Raw genomic sequence first — 21,928 nt, 5'->3', positions numbered from 1 at the left:
CATCAATCAAAACCTGAGAGTTTTGTGACCGATTAAAAATAGAAACATTCATGCTGGTTTTCAAAACTGAAATTGTGAACTTTAGCTTTAGGATTGTTTATAAAATAGAACACTTTTTAAAAATTAATTGAGATTCTTAAATCTTTTATTGTCACTAATTTGTTTTGGACAGAATGAATAAAGTTGATTTTAACCAGAATTTTCTTCCTGCTTTTGATAAACACCACCTCTATATCGTATTTAAGGATTGATGGTAGAAATAAATAAGCCCAGTAATATTTTTTTCTACATCATAGTTTCTGGATATACAAGATTTTGGAGCTAGATCATCAGAGTTAATGTATAACTAACTCTCCACCTGCTGGTTGTGTGACCTCAAACAAATTTCTTAGCTATTTTGTGCCTCAGTTTCCCCATCTGTAAATTGGAGATTTTATTGGAACCTATTTCATGGACAATTTTATCACATAAAATATGATGACACGAGCAGTGTGTGCAATAGCGTCTGGCCTATACTGGAAGTCAGTACGTGTTGGCTATTATTTCCCAACAGTGAAAAAAGAGATTGAGTTTGTTATGTCTTGTGTCTAAATGTCCCTCTAAAGTCTCATGTGGTCAAAGTGGGGCTTTTTCAGAGGTGGCTGCATCTAGACTGTGTGATGCTGGGATCAACGATGTTGATTACTAAATTAGTCCATTGATCAGTCTGGCATAGTTCTGAGTAGGATTAAAGGTGCCCCATCCCTGGGTGTGAGTGCTACCCACCCTAAGGGCAGATAGTTTGGATAAAATATAAAGGACAGAAAGAGGGCTAGTGTCACTGACTGCTGCTTTGCTTGCTTACTGCCTTCTGCCTGCCCTGCTTTGCCATGAGCTGTTTCTCCTCTGCAGTGCCCCTCTGCCATGCCACCCTGCCTTGGAGCCAGCCAACTATGAACTGAAACTTGTACAAACTGTGAGCCAAGTAAACTTTTCCTCCCTTAACTAGTGCATTATTTTGTCTCTGCAATGAGAAAAGTAACTAAGACAGAGTTGCTAAGTTATGAAGACATTCTGGGACTCTTAAGGGCAGTAACTGGTTGAAAAGAAATGTGAAAAGAAATGGACTAGTAGGGCTGTACTCTGCAGAGTCATACGAGGTTAGTAATATATTTGGATATGGAGAAGAAATTATTTTTTCAGGAACAGAGACCAAATAATTCCAAAAAGTGAGAAAATGCACCCTCACCACAGGCACTTTCCTCTTCTCCTCCTCCATTTGCTTTACAGTGAGGACAAAGCATTGGAATCAGCAATTGTCAAAGTCATTAACCCAGTTGAGCAGAACGGTGCGGAGTTGGAGTTCCAAGAGTCTTCCTCATCCCTTGTGCTGAAAGAGCTTCTCCAGGAGGCTCCGGAGCTCCTCACCGAGCAGCTGGCTCAGCTCCTCAGAGGTGAGTGACGGCGCTTCTTATTAAATACTGGAAGGCTTAATGGAGTGGCTCACGACCTGCCCATGCGGAAAGAGTGCGATCCATTCTTGGGTTAACAACCCCTTTAAAGACCACAGGAAGCTTCATCAGAGAGGCAGGGAGTAAAGAGTTTGTTAAAGAGTAGCATTATATTGAATATTAAAGATGTGCATTTAAAAAATAGGCACAAAGGGCCTTGCTGTTTCACTAGACAGGAATATTAAATGGAGCTGCTGCACCCCTGTTGGAGAGCCAGAGTAGCTCCTCTGGCTGTTGTAACTGCTTCCAGGGGTAATTGTGTCCTGTGATAGCATGAATATGGAGCAGAATTTCCTATGACCACCTAGAAACATCTCCTGATACTCAGACATGCTTGGTTTATGTAATACTCTTTGGATGGCAGATACACACTTGCATTTCAATAATATTGGATCGAGTGCGTCAAAGTCAGACGTTACCTCCTTTCATTGTCATCTTGTAACATAGTCATTCCCTCTTCACTCTTTGTTAAGAGTCAGTATTGTGAGTGCTGTCATCAATTATAGAACCTCAGGATATATGAGTTTCACAACCATGAATTTAACCAGCCTCATATTGAAAACTTTAAAAAAAATTTACCTCTGTAAGCGAACAGGTACGGACTTGTTTCTTGTTACTGCTGTCTAAGCAATGACATATACCAACTATTTACCTGATGCTGTCATTGTAGTCGGTATTATAAATAGTCTAGGGATGACCTGAAGTACACAGGACATTCACAAGTTATGTACTAATAGTATGACATCTTTCACATGGGACTTGAGCATCCCCAGATTTTGGTAGCCTAGGACTCCTAGAATCAATCCGCCACAGACACTGAGGAATGACTGTATTCTGCTAATCCTTTCTCGTATCCATCGGTGGAGCCCACTGCTTTCAGAGAGTAGTTATCAAGCTAGAAATCCTCAGTTGACTTTGCTGCCACAAAATAACCACAGAAGTCTAGTTATTTCCTCCTAGAAGACATTGTTTTGGTTTTATAATGAAGCTTTTCCCCTCAATAATTCATTTTGACCTGGGAGAGGTATTTAATAAGGGAAAATGAGAAGCAGTGAGGAACAGACTGAAAGAATTTGAAAAAGGAAAATCTGTATGTTGATTCAACTCGTCTAGGGACTCTTTCCTTCATTTCTTCTGTCTTTACCATGACTTGGAAGGGAGAAGTTCCAAGAGTTCTATACTGCCCATAAAAGTTTCAGAACTCATGACCCTAGTAACTTTTCTTGAATGTTTCTATTTCAATAGATATCAGCAAAAATGCTGTATGAGAAATAGTGCCTTCATCAAATCTGAGTAAGCACAATCATTTCCCTTTGTGACAGAGAAGGAAAACAAATGTAATTGGGAATCTCAGCCAACAGGAAAGGTGTTTGATGGTGTGAGTGTGTGGTACAGGCAAGAACTAGGGAACATTTTGTTTAAATATCTTGCAAGCTAAGGAGTTCGGTCTATTATCAAAAATATGTGTATTATTTAGTAGGAAAAAAGCTGAATAGCTCATTACCATGATTTTTTTATAAATAGTAAAAGAATATAAAAATATTTATCATTAGTGCAAAGACATGGCTTTGTTGGAAGATGATGGTGATGGTTAGATTTAGAAGAGAGGTAGACCATTTTGCCAGTTTGCAGAGCTACCAAGGCATAAAGTTATGAGAGTGAGTGTTTTGTTTTGCTTAACATCAGAGATCTCTTATGAAGTGAGCCTTCATGTGGCACTGGGAAGCTGACAGGATGTGTGGCCATCACTTTCTTGTTGTCTAAAATTGGAGTATGAGAGGATAAAAGTGTGAAGATGCTCAACCTGTGAAGACGGCCACTCTGGGTGCTGTTATGAAAGAGCCTGATTCTCTTAAGCCTAGGAGGTAAAAGAACCTGGGGGCTTATTACAGTGGGAAGGGCTCTGGAGACCTTGCACCAAAGTGCATCTGTTTGTGCACATGTGTACAGGCACAGGGAGAGGAGGCGCAACATCATGAACAGTTTTGACCAGCAGAGACTGAGGGATGGTGATCCAAAAATCTGACTTTAAGACAATGACCCAAATATTCAGTCATGGAATTTCAGTGCAATAACCCAATTTTTTAAAGTTCCAGACACTTTAGTATGTACACACTGAAGTCAAATTTAGATTTCCTACTTTTGCCATCATGTATTAGTACTAAATCTAAAAACACCTGTTTTTCTATGTGCCTATAAATGATTCTAGCAGTCTTTATTTTGATAAGATGAGCAGTTCTCTTTCTAAAATATCCTCTTTATAAATAGGTATATTACTTTATATTTTAGGATGATCTAATCTTTGATTGGACATACATTTCTAGAAAGGGAAGGTGTATATATTATATATGTATGTATTATATATTCTTCTAGGTCTTAAAAATACAAAATATTTAAGCCCATTTTTGCCATAAGAAATTTAAGAAAATGCCTGTTTTTGACGACATAAGATTAGATTTCTATGACTGAGACTTAGAAGAGTCTTTAAAAGCATCATATTAGACATGAAGAATAATAAATTTACTATGAGTTAAGTAGTTCATGAATTTTACTGTTCTTTCTTGCTTTTCATTTCTAATGTCCTATCCCAGAACATGTCGTGCCGAGACACTCTGATGTGCTATAAGAGAATTTCAGGTGGGCTGAGAAATTGATTCCCCCAGTTCTTGGTGAAGACCCAACCCTTTAGTTCCCTGGGTCTCCAAACCTGTTTTAATTCCAGTTTCCCCTTTTCTGTGAGGGCCCTGCAGGCCACCCAGTTACTCAAGCCACAGTGAGGGAGTTGTACTTGAGGCTTTACTTTTTCTTCCCTTTCGCACTGACCCATTAGCAAGTCCTGCTGAGTCCACATACAGAACCTATCCATCTTTCCCATAATGGCTATTAGTGGCCCAACTCAAGCTGCCATTTCTGTCTCTCCTATGTAGCTGCCTGCTTTATTTTTTCCCATAAAACACAGTGCCTATGAAATAGCCATAATGACCTTTTAAAGATGTGAATCGGGCCATGTCAATCCCCTGCTTGTGACCCATCACATTCCAAGTCTAAGCATTGTAGCCTGCCAAACTTGCAGCGTTTTCTTTCTTCTGCCCCCTTGAACATCGTCTGATCTTCCTGTGCTGTGTTCCAGGCACAGGGCCTTTCAGTTTTCCAAATATTCCAATCTCTTTCCATTCTCAAAGATTTACATAAAGCGTTTGCTCTGTATGGAAGGCTTATTCCTGTCTACTCTCTCTTTGTGTCTAGCTCTCGGTTCTTTCTGCCTCCTTCTCTTCTCTAGCGATAGAATGTGAGCTTTATGAGAGAAGAGACCTGGTGTGCTGTGTGCTTCATTAGTGTCTCTGATTCCTAGAGCCACTCCCGGCACTCAGTAGACAAACAGTAAAGACTGTCACGGAATGAGTTTTGCAAAACTGTTTCTATGCTCTGTTTTCATGACTGCATTGATTTGGTTAGTGCGATGTCATTTCAATTTCCATTAGATTGCAGCACATTCCTCTAATTTTTTTTGTGACTAAAATTTGGACATTGTTTCTTAAGTAACAAACCCATCTTTTAAAAATTTTGTTAGGCTTTTAGAAATCTTGGTAGAATCTGTTTTAGTATTTTGCAAGATTTTTTTGTTTGTTTTATTTTTCTGTATTTTGAGATAGTGTCTTACTGTGTAGTTCAGATTGGTCTTTAACTCACAGAGATCCTCCTGCCTCAGCCTACTGAGTGCTGAGATTACAGGCATGCCTCAATGTGCATGGCAAGAACTTATTTTTATTTTTATATTTTGATTGCCATTATACATATTTGTAAATGTATGTGCATAATTCAATCCTTTGTGTCATATAGGACATACATAGAAAAAATTAAAATATATCCGTATGAACATTAAACAATTCAGTAATTCATCACAAAGAAACACCCTTTTAACAATTGCCCAGATAAAGACATTTAACAAGATCATTTTGGGCCTCTTTCTGGCACTACTAACTCACCCTTTAATTAATGGTAGGTAATCAGTATTCCAATTTTTATGGCACATACTTCTTGCTTTTCTTTGTACTTTTACCACCCTGGTGTGTATACCTCATAACATTACTCATGGATTTTTGCTTGGTTTGACTCTGACACAAATGATACTCCTGTCCTAGATTAATATAGTATACTAAATGTAGTGTCTACTTGCTCTGGTCAGTTTCCTATCAGTCTAAAATTATTTATTTTATGCTTCATGCCTTCTTTCTTGCATAGAATATTTGAGATGGCTTTATAAGTATACATAACATACAATAAAGCGAGCCAAGAAAAAGAAAAGTAGTAGAGAAAAGAGTAAGATGAAGATATAATGATACAACTGGAGGTGTCAAATAGCACTGTTTGAAGTTTTGGGTATGAGCTTCTGGAGGCAAATGAAGGCATAGCCGTGTGATAAAAAGAAGCATTGATAGTGTGGCTGAAACAAGCACGGATACGTGTCTCATTTTACGAAGACACAGCTAAGTCTAAGTTTTTGCCTTTGCATCGCTTCTCTCTGACAGACACCCGGCAATGCCGTTGAATCCCCGGCTCTGCCCCTTGTCACATGCAGCAGGGGCTTACAGGGTTACACAGTGAGTCGGAGGCTTCCGGCTCCGTGGTCAGTGCCTGTGGATTCCCTTCTCATCTCTGTTCTGTGCTCAGCTTGGCCTCTAGTCAGATAACCTTGTTTTCTCTTCCAGATTTCTTTTCTACACATACTCATGTTTTTCGCTAGTTGCAGGAAATACCTATTTAAATGGAATTTTTCTCCAAATGCAGGGAATACAGATTTAATTTACAATTATTAAATTTGAAACTTTTTATGCCTACAACTTACCGCTGTAACTATCTATCAAGGTGTTTGCATTAGGGTGTACCATTTTCTTCAAACACTCGGGTGGAACCTGATTACTGTGAAGGTTGTTCGAAGATCATTTGTACTCCAGTTAAAAGGCCAGCACCAACACATTCTTTGATAATCTCCTCTGTCACTATATCCTTTGGGCCCTGTGGGACTCAAAGGGTGAAAACGAGAGGCCTTGTGTTTTAGGCCTTGTGGAGGACTTAGCAAAGTTGAAATAATTTGCCTTGTTTAACCTCCTCTCCCTTCATTCCCCTCCTCCCCCTTCCCGCCCCTCCTCTCCCCTTTCCGTTAGAGCTGTCACTATTAACTGACTGAATTCCAGAAGTATTAAGGTAGACCCCTCAGCTCATCCTGCTAAGGAGCCTGTTAATCTTGCCTTCCCTGCTATCAGATTTCCCCTATCTACAAAATAAATAGTCTTGGGCCTGGGATTTAGCTCAGTGGTTCTGCCGCCTGCCTAGCAAGAGCAAGGACTCAAGTTCGACCCCCAGTACAAAAAAAAAAAGAAATATATATATATGTGTGTGTGTGTGTGTGTGTGTGTGTGTGTGTGTGTGTATCAAAATAAACAGTCTTCTCTTTCATTCTACCTTATGGGAAAGGTGATTTGAATTGCCATAGGAAGTTATGCTCCTTTGAAGCATTTTCTAATGGCATACATTTCATGAATCAGATCCCCTGTGCAGGAAACACCACGTTTACCGAGAGACTCTGCAATCAAAGTCCAGTGCAACTGGTCTCTCTAGTCAAACCTGCAGATTAGGTCCTTTGCTGAGCTCGTGTCTGGGTCTCCCATGCCATGGATCTGTGGTTTCAATCTCCTGCATACAAACTGAAGCCTTGTTGAACTTAACAAAGGTGCCACTGAAGATGTGGCAAAAGGAAGGGGCTGCCACACTTTTCCACCCCTTGGGTTTATATCACTGATATCTCCGATCCCTGTGACACTTGCCAGTTTGGGTTCTGCTGGTACACAGAAGTGGCCAGCTTTTCTTGCCATCCTAGTTACTCAACTCCCTGTTCTGCACGTCTGCCTCCATTCCTTGAGGTGGAACTCAGCTATTTCCTAGGTAAGCTTCCTTCCTGTCTATTGGAGCATCTTCTGCACAAACTTCTTTCTTGGGCACTTGATCTCCAGCCCTGTGAAATTCCTCTACCTTTCCTTAAGGGTTTCTGACACAACAGGAGCATTCTTTTCTTTTTCTTCAGCACCCTCCATGGTTCCAGCCGAATAGGGGAATACATTTTCTTAAGCTTCCTGCAGTGGGTAGGGCTTCTTGTTACCTTACTTCAAACTTAGAAATGTCAGGATACAAATCATTAACATCCATTCTCTTCTGGAAAAAGCACACATTTATGTAGCATTATTTTCTATTTATGTAGGAAATTATCTGTGTTAGAATAGAAAATGCTCATGTGGATATGATCATAAATGATCCTGAATTTTGGAAATCAGTCAGAATTTGTTTTGTTCCTTTCCCTCCCATCTGTCTGTGCTCTTTAAATAATTTTTAATATTTTATCTATCTTTCTCATTTCTTTTTTACCCCCTTTCCCATTTTTCCCCCTCTCCTATGTGATTCTAAGATATTTTTGTTATTTCTAAACATGATATAACTCAAGCATACTGAAAAGTCACGTTATATACACTGCCAGGATGATCGAAAGTTGCTGCTTCATTATATCCTGGATTTGTGCCCAAAGCAAACATTTATAAACCCAACAGAGACCTGAACCTGTGTTCTTTTTATTTCCCCAGAGATGTATACTGGAAGATTACTGCCGGATTTAAAAACCATTAAATTGCTGAATCATCACATTGGTGTGTGTGTGTGTGTGTGTGTGTGTGTGTGTGTGTGTGTGTTTCCAGGAATCATCTGGCAATGAGATTCCAGCCATTGATTACCAGACACACTTTGATCAAGACCACACTTTGCCCCAATGGCTTTGATGTTTATTTGCTTGACAGCAGCCACAAGATGAAGAGTGGAAAAAATTAACAGTAATTGTTCTTGATTTTGGATTAAATGAAAAAACTATACTTTAGGATTTAAAAACAAACAAACTCCTTTCTGTTGATAATTTCATTTGACCTTTATGAAGAATAGTTGCTTGCTATTTTAGTAGCCTGGATTAACAGCTTCAAAAAGATCCTTTTAAGGAGGTCAAATAGGAAAGGAACACAGCCAATTTTCCCCCTTCCTTGCCCTGAGTGAATCATCACTTTCCTGAAATGGTTGCAAAGTCCAGAGGGAATTTCCTCGCCTGCTTTGCTTAGGAAGATGTTGGGGTAGGGAAAAGAAATGACTGTTTCTGCTAAATATAAAAGCAAGATGATTCCTCAACCTGACTTATTTCTTCTGCCATACAATAATAAACCTTATTCTTAAATACAGACATTTTAAATATATAACAGTAAACAATTGAATAATATGCTTTTTATACCTTTTCAGAAAAAAGCTAAATTGTATTTCCTTTTTCTTCTTGTTCTCCTTTCTCCCTTTGTTATTTGTTCTATAATTTTTCTGTTTCCCTATGACAAAGAAATCAGTCCTGAGTAAAACAATGAAAGAAGCTGAAGTCCCTTCTTTTCTGCTTAAGAATTTATTATGCAGAATATTCCTTAATTGTGCTGTTTTCCTGAAACAACTTTTGACTCTGCTAGACCATGTTTAATATTAATATACTGCATTACTTTTGGCAAGAGATCCTTCACATCCCTCATCTTTTGAACAAAAAATATTGCGATTGATTTTGTTTTAATAGAATGCAACGCTCGTAATTATTTATTAGACTTATTTACTTTGTTGCTTGCTGCTCATTCTGCCCACTCCTTGTTAGCCTATGAATAGTTCAGATATTTTGGGGTTCAAGTTTGTGGATTTAAGTGTTTCTTTTGTTCTGAAGAATTTGGTGGAAGTTATGTCAGTACTCGCTAAGAAATAAGTTTGAATGTGCTGACAGGTGTCTTTGATGGCTCTCCATCCTGATACTAATATGCAACTGAGTGTGTGTCTACTAAATAATTTTCTAATGTGAAGTAGAAAAATTGACCATATAGATGAGTTCCTGTGATGAAGTTTGGCCATAGCTTTTCTCATCTAGAGAAATCAACTCAGTGGAAGCATCTTTTGAGTTAGCTTTTCCTAATGATGATGATATGTTATCCCCTTTTGGTCAAGTCAGTCTTAGCCATAATCCAATGTCTTTTTTCACTTCTACTCTGTGTAATGTAGTATCACTTAGGTTTATTTTGAATAATATTTTTTATATTTAAAAATTAAGATGTCCAAATCAAAGAAAATAGATCCTTCTTTTGACTATAAGCCAAGCACATTTTGGTCAAATGTATGCATCAGTATTTTGTATTTCAACACTACTGCATTTAACTTTTAAGTTTGATTTTGTTTATTTGTAATTATTTATAGAAATAAAAACTGTTGTATTATGCAGCACATTTTAAAAAATTTGTTATTGTAATTCATTCAGAAATTGTTTGAGGTTTTTGTATATCAAACATTTCATGTATAAGGAAAGTTTTAATTCATCTTCTTTCTTTCCATTTTTCATTCCCTTTTAAGGTTTTTGCTTTCCTTGTTGGTCTTTGGCTATAATTAACAGTGTCAAATAGGAAAAGTAATAGGAGACATTCTGATCTCATTTCTAATTTAAAGTGAAAATCTTTTGGCATTTCACAAATACCCATATGAATTTTTTCTGTCTTTATTTAGTTTTTACAAGGGCCATTCATCAACTTAAATTCATTATTGTCTTCTCTTTCTACTTAGCTGAGATTTTATAATGATTAAATCTTGGATTTTGTGAAGTTTGGTGTGACATTTGTTGAAGTGATCCTACGATTTTTCTCCTTTATTCTATTATTATAGTGAATTGTATTGACTAATTTTGGGGGGAAAGTACTAGGAATTGAACTCAGGGTCTTCACACTGAGCTATATTTCTAGCCCTTATTTTTTTGTTTGTTTGTTTGTTTTGAGACGGTATCTTCCTAAGTTGCTAAGTTGCCAAGGCTGAGCCCAAACTTGCTATCCTGCCTCAGCCTCCCAGAGTGCTGAGATTTATAAATGTGTGTCCCCACTCCCAACTCAAATGCATCTTTAAGTATTATCCTTAATAATATTTAAGTATTGTTATCCTTTGATTCCTGGGGGAGTCTCTATTAGTGGCCATACAAAGTCTTCTTACATCTTCTTAAATTTCACTTGAGACTAGTTTAAATTTTTCTTGCATCTATATTTATGATAGAGTTTTCTGTAATTCTTCTTTCTTCTAATGTCCCTGTCTATCATGTATTGGTATCAAAATAATATCTGGATTTATAAAACATGTTGGGAAATGTTCTCTTCTTCTATCCTTTGGAAGAATTATTGTGAAAATATTATATTTCTTTTCCACTGTGACTGTTTCTCTCTCTTCCTCCAGATTTGTCAGCTTTTAATTTTTATATTTAGAAGCTGTTAGTAGAAGTACACACAAATTTAGAATTGATATGCCTTTGTCAGGTTTGACCCTTTAATAAGAAATATTTATCTTAATATCATGTGTTTCTTCTTGTTTTGTAGTCTGCTTAGTCTGATAGTGTATTATTTCTTGTGGTTGGTATTTTAATGTTATATCTTTTTATTCTTTTATTTTCAGCCTTTCAATCTCATATTTAAGGTTTGCTCTTGGAAACAGTACATTATGATTTCTAAAATTCAGTTTGATAATTTTAATTGAAGTATCTTGTCTCTTTACATTTATTGTAATTGCTATTATGTTTAAATTTACATTTATCATTTTCTACTTTTCTTCTAATTCACTTACTTTTTCTTCATCTCCTTTCATTTATTCACTGTAACTATACTGTCGATGTTTTTATTACATTTCCCCCATTATCTTTTTAGTTATTAATTCTTTTATAAAAATTATTTTATTAGTATAATAACATTTACAACATGCAATTTAAATATCATATAAACTCATCTTATTACCATTCCCTGTGTGATAGTTTAGATTAAGACTGTCTTCCCTCAACGCCTCAGGTATTCAAAAGCTGGGCTTTTGGAAGCTGACTGGATCATGGGAAAGCTGTACTTAGCAGTGGATTAATCCTCCGATGGATTCAGAGCTGACTGTGCTCTTAGGGGCTAGAGGCTGGTTAGAAGAGTCAGGTCTCTGGAGGCATGACCCAGAGGCAGGATTGTTCCTTCACTCTGCTTCCTGGTCATCATGACATAAGCAGCTTTCTTATGCCAGGCCCTTCCAGTGTGCTCTTCCTGCCCTGGAGCCAACTGATTATGGACTGAAACATCTAAAAACTGTGAGCCCAAATAAACCTATAAACCTCTCTTCTTTTAACCTGTAGTGTTGAATATTTTGTCCCAGCAACAAGAAAATGACTAAGATATACTTTGATACCAGGAGTGGGGTTGTTCTGATGACTTACCTGATCAAGGAGTTAGAAAGGATTGAAAGTGATTGGTGAGAGGAGTTTGTAAAGGTTTGGAGATGCCAGCTAACGAAACCCTAGAATTCTATAATCTAAGCTTGCCTGGTCAGAGCTCAAAAGATCAGAATGGTGATAAAAATGTAGACAATAAAAGCCAAACTCAGAAGGTTTCAGTTAGGAACAAGGACTTCATTGGCCATTGGGCTAGAGGTTATGTGTGTTATACGCTGGCAGGATATTTGTCTACATTTTGCCCATGTCATGAGACTTTGCAAGGGATTGAGTGAGCTAAATAATTTGGTGGAAGAAATTTCAAGGAAGCCTATCATTCAAGCTGTGAACTGGATACTTCTGGCTGCTTTCAGGGAGGTTTACAGTGAGAATCAGGAGCAAAAATCCAATTGAAAACTTTAGAGTTTCACCAGGAAGGAAGAACCTGAACATGTGAAGCAAAGGAGAATGTGATTGCTGAAAAAAAAATTCGTATTAAAAAGAAACCAAGTATTTTTCATCAGAACAACAGTACAGATGGCTTAAGTGCATCTCAGAAATCAGCAGACTCTACTTTTTACTGGATCAAGGATGTAAAAGGGTAAAGGTAAACTCCTTTGAAAGATTGCTTTGAGAAGAGAGCTCCAGGGTGCCGTACTCCAGAAGGCCACCTAGGGAACTGCTTCCTTGGCATTTGGTTTACAGTACTCAGCCATTCAAGTGCTCCGAGGTCTTTGCAGCCACCATCCAAGGAGTCCTGGGTACTGCTTGAGGTCGTGGCCGGCCTTGACATCATCCATGTGGTTCTGGATTTATAGGCATGCTGAATGCAAGACTTGTGGGGTCAGGGAGGATTCCATCCAGATTTTAGAAGAAGGCATGGAAAGCCAGGGAGTGTGCCACTGAAAGGATAGTGAAACTGTGAGAGTGAAGCCAAAACTTCAGTGGAAACCACAGGAAGTTAGAGAAACCAGATACATGGAATGTCTGCTAAGGAAAACTGCAGGGAGTGAGTGGATCTGCCCCAAGAGAGAAGCCATGAGTACTGTAACTGGCAGTGCTATAGGGGCAGGTCTACCCAGGCTCTTTAGAGGTCACACCTCACCATAACGTATCCCAAGTGCGGGACCTGCAGCTAAGGGATTTAATGTTTTCCCTAATATGTTTTGTTCTTGCTTTGTTCTAATTTTTAAATATCCTTACGTCTTCCTTTTATATGTAGAAAGTACTTACCTTTCTTTTTGATTTTTCCAGAGGCTCATGGCTATGAGTTTGCCTTGGGTTTCAGAAGGCACTTTGGAGTTGGATCTTTCAGTTATGCCAAAACTATTGAAACCTGAATGATTCTTAGAGATGGACTAAATGTATTTTGCATAAAAAGATGGAGATAGGTCTTTTGGGGACCAGAGGTGGAATGTTATGGTTTAGATCAAAATATCCCACCAAATTCTTAGATGTGTAGAAAGTGACTAGATCATAGGGGCACTACAGCTGGCTTGCTGTTAGGAGGTGGAGCTTACTTGACAGAGGCAAGTCACTGGAAGTGTGTCCTGGAAGAGTACATCTTCTTCCTTAGCTTCCTCATCCTCCCTACCTTTTCTACTTCCTGGACACCAAGACAGGAGCAGCTTTCTTCTGTCAGCTCCTTCTACGATGTCCTTTCAGTTTGGAGCCAGCTGACCATGGACTGAAAATATGAGGCAAAATAAGCCCTTTCTCTTTTAAATTGTGGGTATTGGGTATTTTGCCCCAGAGGTGAGAAAGTGACTAAGGGAAAATGACTATGACACTAACAATCTAACAACCTGAGAACTTTGTCTCTGCTTAGTTCCTTCTGCAATTTGTTACTATTGAACTGTATTTTAATTATATATTTAAAACTTTATAATATATTGTAAGTGTTTTATATAATTGTTTATATATTCTTACCTACATGTTTACATTGTCCAATGTTCTGTCTTTCTTGCCTCTTTTTTTTTTTTTTTTTGACCACCTGGAATAATTGTCTTTAGCCTTTAAATTTCTTACTGTTTATTTTCTTTCTTTCTTTCTTTCTTTCTTTCTTTCTTTCTTTCTTTCTTTCTTTCTTTCTTTCTTTCTTTCTTTCTTTCCTTTCTTTCTTTCTTTCTTCCTTCCTTCCTTCCTTCCTTCCTTCCTGCCTTCTTTTTTTTTGTACCGGGGATTGAACTCAGCACCTTGTGTTTGTGAGGCAGGCAGCAGCACCACTGAGCTAAATCCCCAGCCCTTAATGTATATTTTTTTCTTCTAGCTTTTTTCTGAAAATGTCTTTTTATTTTGCCTTCATGTTTCATTCAATAAAAAATTCTTAGAATGGCAGTTACTGTGCAACAGCATTTTAAAGATTCAATTCCATTGTCTTCTGACTTTCATCACTTTAATTGAGAAGTCAGTCTCAATTTCTTATAGCACTTTGGCTGCAATGCCTCTTTTCTTGGATTGATTTAAGTTTTTGCTGTGTAACTTTTAACAGTTTTACTATTGTGTAGCAATTTTAGTATCATGTACATACTGATGTATTTCTTGTGTCTTTACTGGTTTTAGTTCATAGTTTTCTTGTGAGAATAACATCGTTTACCAATTTGGAAAGTCACCACAACCACTGCCTTTTCAGTTTCAGCCCATTCTCTTCCCTTCCCAATAAAGGACAAAAGGACATGACATTACTGTACATACATTCAAACTGTCAACATGTCCTTTACCTCTCATCCACTCATCTCTACATTTTTCATCGTTTTTTACTCTGCGCTTCTGTATGGATATTTTTCTGATACAGTTTCCATTGCACCTGTGTTTCCTTCTGTATATCTAATCTGCTACAAACATATTTTTATGTTTTTAAATTCAGTCATTAAATTCAGTTTTAAACTTTTTATGTGGTTATTTTATTTATAGATTCAAATTCTCTACTGCAATTCTCCTGCCAATTTTTTTGTTGTTGTTACCTCTGGCTCTTTCCTTTCTTTACTTCTGTAGTTTTTACTCTAGGCTTTCTAGTAGTCATTTTGTGTTTTTTCCTTCACACTCAATAATTCTGAAAATTATACAGGAAAGTGCAGAGAGTATAAGGCCATGAATGATGGAATCCTTTTGCTGTGGTGAGGCCTTAGTTTTGCAGTTCAAAGGAGATAGAAACATGGCAGGTAAATTAAGTCTATAGTTTGTTTGAAGAGATTAAAATGAAGATTTCAATCTTAGTGAAGATTAGCCTCTCTCTGTTGCACTCTTCTCTATGGGCAGGAGTTGGCAAACTTTTTCTCATGAAGACCAGATAGTAAACACTTTAGACCTTGTGGACTTGTAGTCCCTGTGGCAACTGCTCAGCTCTATGTTTATAGCATTGAAACATTCAGGAACAGTGTAAATTAGTTGGTGTGAGTGTGCTCTGATAATACTTTGTCTATAAAAACCAGAAATTAGCTAACCTTGACCTCCGGACTATAGTTTACCAATTCCCATGCTAGGGTGTAGTATGCCATCTCAAAACCCAGATATGTAACTAAGATTTCTTCTGTGCAGAAAGCCTAAACTCCTGTCTTTGTTCTCAAAGTCTTGTGAAATTATTGTTAGCTCTGCTACACTTCTCAGCCTATTAGCTTACTACAGTTTGTGAATTAACAAATATCTTGAGGGGAAAAGCATCACCAAATGTTGTGTTCACTTCTCTGTACTCACCTTTTCTCCAGAATCTTAGCTTCTAAGACTATCATCTGTGAAACTTCCTGATGCTCTTGCATATTTATTGTTCCTGTTGTCATTTTTTTTGCCTGTTTGTTTTAGTAGTATTAAGGATTGAACCCAATACGTGTTAGGTTAGTACTCTACCAGCTATATCTTTAAGCCTTGTTATTGCTCCATATAACATTTTTCCTTTTTTCTGTTACAAATAGTCTATCCAAACCAGAAACAGATGAAGTGTCTTTTCTGAAGTTTAAATTAACCTTGGCTTTAATAGAAAGTGGAAAAGTCACCTTTATATTTTGGATTTGATGCCAGAAGTTGTTAGACTACATGGTATATACTCAAATTCAGTTGGCTACCCTCTATACCCTTAAATGATCATTTGAACTGAGTACACATTTCTCTGCATGTGAAGCTGTTCTTCTCTTTTTTTGTTGTTGTTGTTCTTATAAAAAATAAACTTCTTAATGACTCCCCCAATATTCCTTTTTTGTTGTTGCTTTTGTTTTAAGACAGAGTCTTCCTATGTAATTTAGGCAGGCCTTGGACTCACTATGTAGCCCAGGCTGATAAGCACCTTGACCTAACAGAGATCCTCCTGCCTCAGCCTCCCAAGTGCTGGGATTATAGGCCTGTGCCACCACGCCCAGCACCAACATTCCTTTTCTAATTTATTCTTTACATGATATTCAGAGTAAGTCTCATAAAACATAAATTTGAGCCTGTTACTTCTCCTTAAAATTGATGTTTGGGAAGGTCCTTCATGATGTGGACTTTATCTACCTCTCCAGACTAATTTTTAAACGTGTCTCCCTAAAACCATATTAACAAATTACTTTGTAATCTAAACTTTTGCTTTACACCCAGTTTGTGAATCTTTATAATTAGGTAATAGCAAATTCTTCTGAAATTATGTATGGTCCTTGAAAGTTCAGAAACAAGTTTCGGGTTAACCACTTTGTCAGATTACTTAGTCGTTTGTGATGGAATTATATAGTGATTTGGTTGTGAAAAGGAGGAAGTGTGTATTTAAAATCAGTAATACAACGAATGGAGAAAATAGTCTGTGTAACCTCTTAAAACGAATCTTGAAGAATACATTTCTACATAGTTTACACTCATTTTCATTTTGAGAGCATTTAAAACCTACATGTGCTGGGCGTGATGGTACACACCTGTAATCACAGCACTCGGGAGGCTGAGGCAGGAGGATCATTGTGAGTTCAAAACCACCCTGGGCTACATAGTGAGTTCCAGGTCAGTCTCAACTACATAGTGAGACCCTGTCTGAAAACAAACAAACAAACCAAAAACCTACATGTATCATGTTTGTGTGTTTGCATGGGTGGTTTGAGAAAGCTGTCTAGGAACTCTGGGCCATAAACATGCTAGGGCCAGATATGCTGCAGAGATTGATGCCTGCAGCACAGGAGAGCTGATTTCCTGGCACTGTCTCCCGGCTGGCTGGAAAACTCAGGGGCAATTTTGTTCATGCCTTTCAGGCAGCATCCTTTTCAAGTGGATGACTATGGATCCAGAGAAGATCTCAGAGATGCAGGAGGATATTCTGTCCATCCTGGAAGAGAAGTTTCCTAACTTGCCTCCAAGAGAGGACATCATCAGAGTCCTGCAGGACACCCACTCCAGTGCACATGGTGAGTGGCTCTGTCCGCAGTGCTCTGTCTGCTTTGAGTAGGGGTGTTTCCCACAAAATTGCTTGTGGAAGGTTTTTCAGGTTCATGGTGTTTGTTCATCAGAAAACAGCCATCCTGTTCCATGCCTCTCCTCCAAGGCCCTGGTGTCTGGTTGTGGTGAATTCTTGAGTTAATGTATATCCCAGATACATCATTACCTGCAATCCTTGTGTTGATGGAGTTCTATTATGAGAATATGGCAGGAGCAATGTCAAGCACAATGGGATTTTGTAAATCAGTTAATCCTAGAAAGAAATGAGAGAGATGAAGCTGGTGAAATTATTTTCTAAGTGTACATTTTATCAGAGCAGTGAATATCCTGGGTCAACTGTTTCATAACACATAGATATGGTTCATCAGATGCCTACTTTACACGGGTCCTGATGGTATAATTCTGCAAGGATGATCTTCCTGAGTCCTCATATCCTGCAGTCAGGTGCCTTTTGATCCTCATTTTCCAAATGAGAATACTGGGCATAGAAAGACTTTTTTGCTTTCCTAACAGCAAACACACAGCCAGTGAGTAGACAGACCTGGATCCTGACCCAGGCCATCTATCTTTAAGGTGCAAGCATTAAATGACATGATTTTCTCCTTTACTTTGGTATTCCCCGGGAGCAAAGCAGTTTACTGGGAGGTGATCCCAGACAACAGCGATGAGAATGGAGTGCTTTATCAAGCACATCAGCTTCGTGGGAGCAGAGCTGAATCCCACTAGGAACCCAGAGAGGCTGTAACACTGCCCTTCCAGGTGATCCCACCTAAAGGGCACAGTGATGTGCAAGGATGTGTTCACTATAACCCCAAGGGCTGTGGTTACATTTCCAGGAAGTAGGGTGATGCTAGACTGGTAACTTGAGATCAGCCAAAGTAGGAGTGTGCCATCACTAAATCTGTCAAACATCGCGAAGCAGATCAGGTTTTATTGGCTGTCAGACAGCATTAATTCCCCAAAGTAGGTTCTGGTGGCCAAAGAAAGGTTTCAAGAAAAGATACAGGTGCTGATGGCCCAGCATTGTGCTGGACACTCTGAGGAGGGGGAACCCGAGGAAGTGAGAGCAGGGCACACACAGTGCCCACCACGCCTCTACTTATCTGTGCGCATAGTGCGTGTGTGTGGGCATGTAGCTTTAAATGCTTAATGTCACAATACACCTTATAAATCCCTGTATGCTGCAGTAGGAAAACGGGTGGTCTTTTGATTAGCTAGTCAAAGAAAAATGTTTAGTACCTGCCTGTTCCCCGACACTGCTGTGATGGACAGTGTTCCAAGTTGGAGCAGGCGGTCAACTTAGACGTCTTCACAGGCATCTTGGGAGGTTATGTGTGCTCTACTAAGCTCTGTTGTGGATCTTCTTCCAGGATGGGAGGCCTATTCAGACGTAATAATGTAGTGTGATAATTACAGGCTGAGCCAGACCTTTCCCTCATTTGCTGAGGTAGATTTCATGAAGTTCTCTGGTCAGCTGACTGTGACTATGCAGTTTTGAGTCATTCAGCCATTTCTCCCATCAATTAAGGAATTCTAGGATCCTTTTTGGCAGAGCCCATCACAAGCCTTGCCAATTCAATCGTGATAGCTTCATGGACCACATTTATAAGTATGTTTTGAATAAAATTATGCTATAAATTATAAAGTTATAGGAGCTCACCTAAGTGCACCCTAAAAGCACATTTTGGACTCATTTTTATGGTTATACTCGCTTTTCTTCATTTTACCACCCTCCACCTGTTCCCTTCCTCCACTTCCTGTGGTGGATCTTGGACCTTGAGAGGCAGGACCCTGAGTATTTCACTTTCTGGGCTCCCATGACACTTGCTTCCGTTGGATTTGGCCACTGGGGGCAGTTAGCAGCCCAGGGAAAGTTGTTAGAGGGAAGGAGAGGAACACAGCTGTAGCACTTCCTCCCTGTTTCCTGCCTGCTTTGGTGATAAGTTTCTGGTGTTCAGATCCTCTTCTCCAACCTCAGCTCTCTCCTTCCTTTGTCCCCTTGCTAGTCTCTGAATACCTCACCATCTTTGATTTGCTTTATTCAGTCCTGCTCAGATCTCTGTGAGGAAGCTGCCATTATGGAACCTTTGTCTGCACCATGAGTGGGGAATTCTCTTTCCTCCTGGATCTTACTGATGCAGATATTGTCCCAAATGCGGTCATTGTCTTGGTTTGTGTGTGTTTCCTATGGATAAAAGTGATATTAAAGTATAAAATAATGAAATTAATATAGCAATTTCTTTAAATAATATCTTGATATTATAAAAAAAGTTTCCCAAGTATAACAGTTTTCCCCCTGTTGTCCACAGGTTTAAGTACTGAGCAAACAATGTTGAGAGACCTGAAGGAACTGTCAGATGGAGAAATAAAAGTGGCCATCAGTGCTGTGGACATGAACCTTGAGGTAAGGGGGATACTTTTTCAGCAATGACAGATTTGCAAACTGCAGTCTGAGCACCTGCAATACAACTTTCTCTACAGCGTAAGTCACTGTTAGTCTTTTGCTGGGAACGCTTCATTGTGGCATAATTGACTTGGAGTGGAGGTTATTATTTGAAATAAAAATACTCTGCTAAGTTGATGAAAATGCTAAACCCACATTCGCAGGATGTGTGCTCTTTCATTCATCTCAGTAAAACCGAGCCTAAAACACAGTCACATTTATCTGTGTGCTCAGACTGTTCTAGTAGCGGTGATATGTGACTGGGTCTACTTCAACGTTTTCCCTTTACTGAAAAATTGTCTTCGGCCTTTGTAAACTATTTGGACACATACTGTTTTCATAGTCAATGGTGATGACTCAAATATCAGGAGGGACCCTCCTTCTAATCTATTAAGTGAATGACTCCATGTGAATGCTGTTCTTGTCTTTGTGTTTTTCCTTGGTAAATTATCTTCTGTCTACTTTGAGGGTTTTCAATGACTTGTATGTTAATCTTAATTAACCCAACTAATAGGAGCTGTATTTTATAGAGGCACATGTGTGCCTTTGCAGAAGTCTGCATTTCTTTACCCTTCTGCTGCCTTGGTCAAGCTGCCTGTCTTTAGTGGAGGCACCTAGCTCTTGCCTCAAGTGTACGGGACACAGTTTTCTGTGTAGCGATATGTCTTTTGATTTTTAGAATTGTATATTACTATTCTCTGTTCTCATGATGATGGTGACTATGTGAACATGTACATTTCTGGGAAACAAGAGGTGTGTATAATGAGGTCCACACCCCAGCACACCCTACAGCAAGCCAGGAGCTCTTCTCCTTGATCTCTTTGTAAAATTTATTTTTGACTGAGTAACATTGTAATTCAGCTCATAGATCTCTGTGAGTACCAAGAGGTGGACTGTTGTCATGTTATGCAGAGTCTCATAGCTTACAGAGCTCATTTTTATTGTATTCAGTTGGTAGAGTGACTCAACTGTTTCTAGGGATTCTCAGATTGGTAAATGCTGCCTATAATTAGGTATGGATGTGAATCAAGACAAGAAATACATGCAGTTTGAGCTGTGGTAGCTAGATAAACACCTTCAATTAGAAATCTACTTTGTGCCTTGAAACCCAAGGAAAACATGGATCTTGCAAGGGTCAGTAGCTCTGAGAATCATTTCTACTAGTTCAAGCCTAAGGGTTTTCATCTTCCTTCTCCCTCCCCAGTCTCACTTCATTTAATAGCATCTTATTAGGTTTTAAATGCCTTGTTTGGAATTCCTCTCTAAATTAACGCAGAACATCTTGTAATTGCTTAGGGAACTGTCTGTAGTTAGCAAATTATTTTAAGGCTATTCATATTATAGAGTTACTGTAGCTTTAATGTACCTTCATTTATATTATGGCGATATACAAATAGCTTTGCCAGATAGGTTAAACTGTGAATGTTTATCAAGCAGAATCAGTGATATAACTACCATCTTAATCCTGGTAGTAATTTACATAAGGGGTCCAGCAATCAATCAGGTGGTTAAGTAACTCTCTGGAAGCTGCTATATGGTATGGTCTTCTGGGAGGAGGACCGAAGGATATTTGTGGGTGTGTGTGTGTGTGTGTGGGTGTGGGTGTGCGCGTGCATGTGTTAAGAAGGATCCACAGTTCAAACTCTAATCAATTGAATGAGAGTTGAATGGGGATATTAAGGGCAGCTGAGAAACAGCGGGAGGACTCCTTAGTAGTATTGGAAAATGCACATTATTTACCCAGTCTGTTGGGTGGAGAAAAATCCCACAGTTAAGGGCAGAATTTGGTTTTCTTTACAGACCACCCAGTCCCTACTCACTTCTGATCCCACTTGAGCATTCTTTTGCATTCCTCACTTCAGCTTAAAAATAATGATAGAATCTATAATTTCATCTTATATATTTTGGAGCAGTTGTATAATTGCCCTTTAAACCTATTTTGTAAATCTTGTCTGTACTGCAAAGCATGACCCACAGGCACTTCATGATAACTCACTTTCTACCACCACCCTCTGAACTCTTACAGGATTTAGTCTAGGTGACAGACTTAGCACTTAAATGTGTGTTGTGTCTCCTGTCAATTTTGAACTTGTTTCATATATTTAACTCCAGTTATATTTTGAGTTAATTGAAGACAATAATGCTATCATCGACATCAGTCTTCCTTCAATTTTTGGCACAGTACTGGACAAAATAGTAGGTGCTTATTAAACATAAATATTTATGTTACTACATATTCATGATCTCAGTTTGCTCCCGTGATATATAATTTTTATCCTTTTGATTTTAAATTTT

General features: G+C 38.5%; 1 protein-coding gene across 8 annotated transcripts in view; it reads left to right on the top strand.

Annotated features, from left to right (window-relative positions):
- Prune2 (prune homolog 2 with BCH domain) overlaps nucleotides 1-21,928 on the top strand; it is a 243,982-nt gene that overhangs the window by 45,136 nt on the left and 176,918 nt on the right. For all 8 annotated transcript variants that reach the window (XM_033757733.1, XM_033757728.1, XM_033757732.1 and 5 more), the window contains exons 4-6: nucleotides 1,270-1,433; nucleotides 17,007-17,159; nucleotides 19,500-19,594. In XM_033757733.1, the coding sequence (XP_033613624.1) occupies nucleotides 1,270-1,433; nucleotides 17,007-17,159; nucleotides 19,500-19,594 (412 nt within the window). The remainder of the gene's footprint in view (nucleotides 1-1,269; nucleotides 1,434-17,006; nucleotides 17,160-19,499; nucleotides 19,595-21,928) is intronic.

The sequence above is a fragment of the Fukomys damarensis genome, unplaced genomic scaffold (genome assembly GCF_012274545.1).
Source record: "Fukomys damarensis isolate Sample0158 unplaced genomic scaffold, DMR_v1.0_HiC HiC_scaffold_31, whole genome shotgun sequence".
Classification (NCBI taxonomy): domain Eukaryota; kingdom Metazoa; phylum Chordata; class Mammalia; order Rodentia; family Bathyergidae; genus Fukomys; species Fukomys damarensis.
This window is presented reverse-complemented; position numbering and strand designations above follow the sequence as displayed.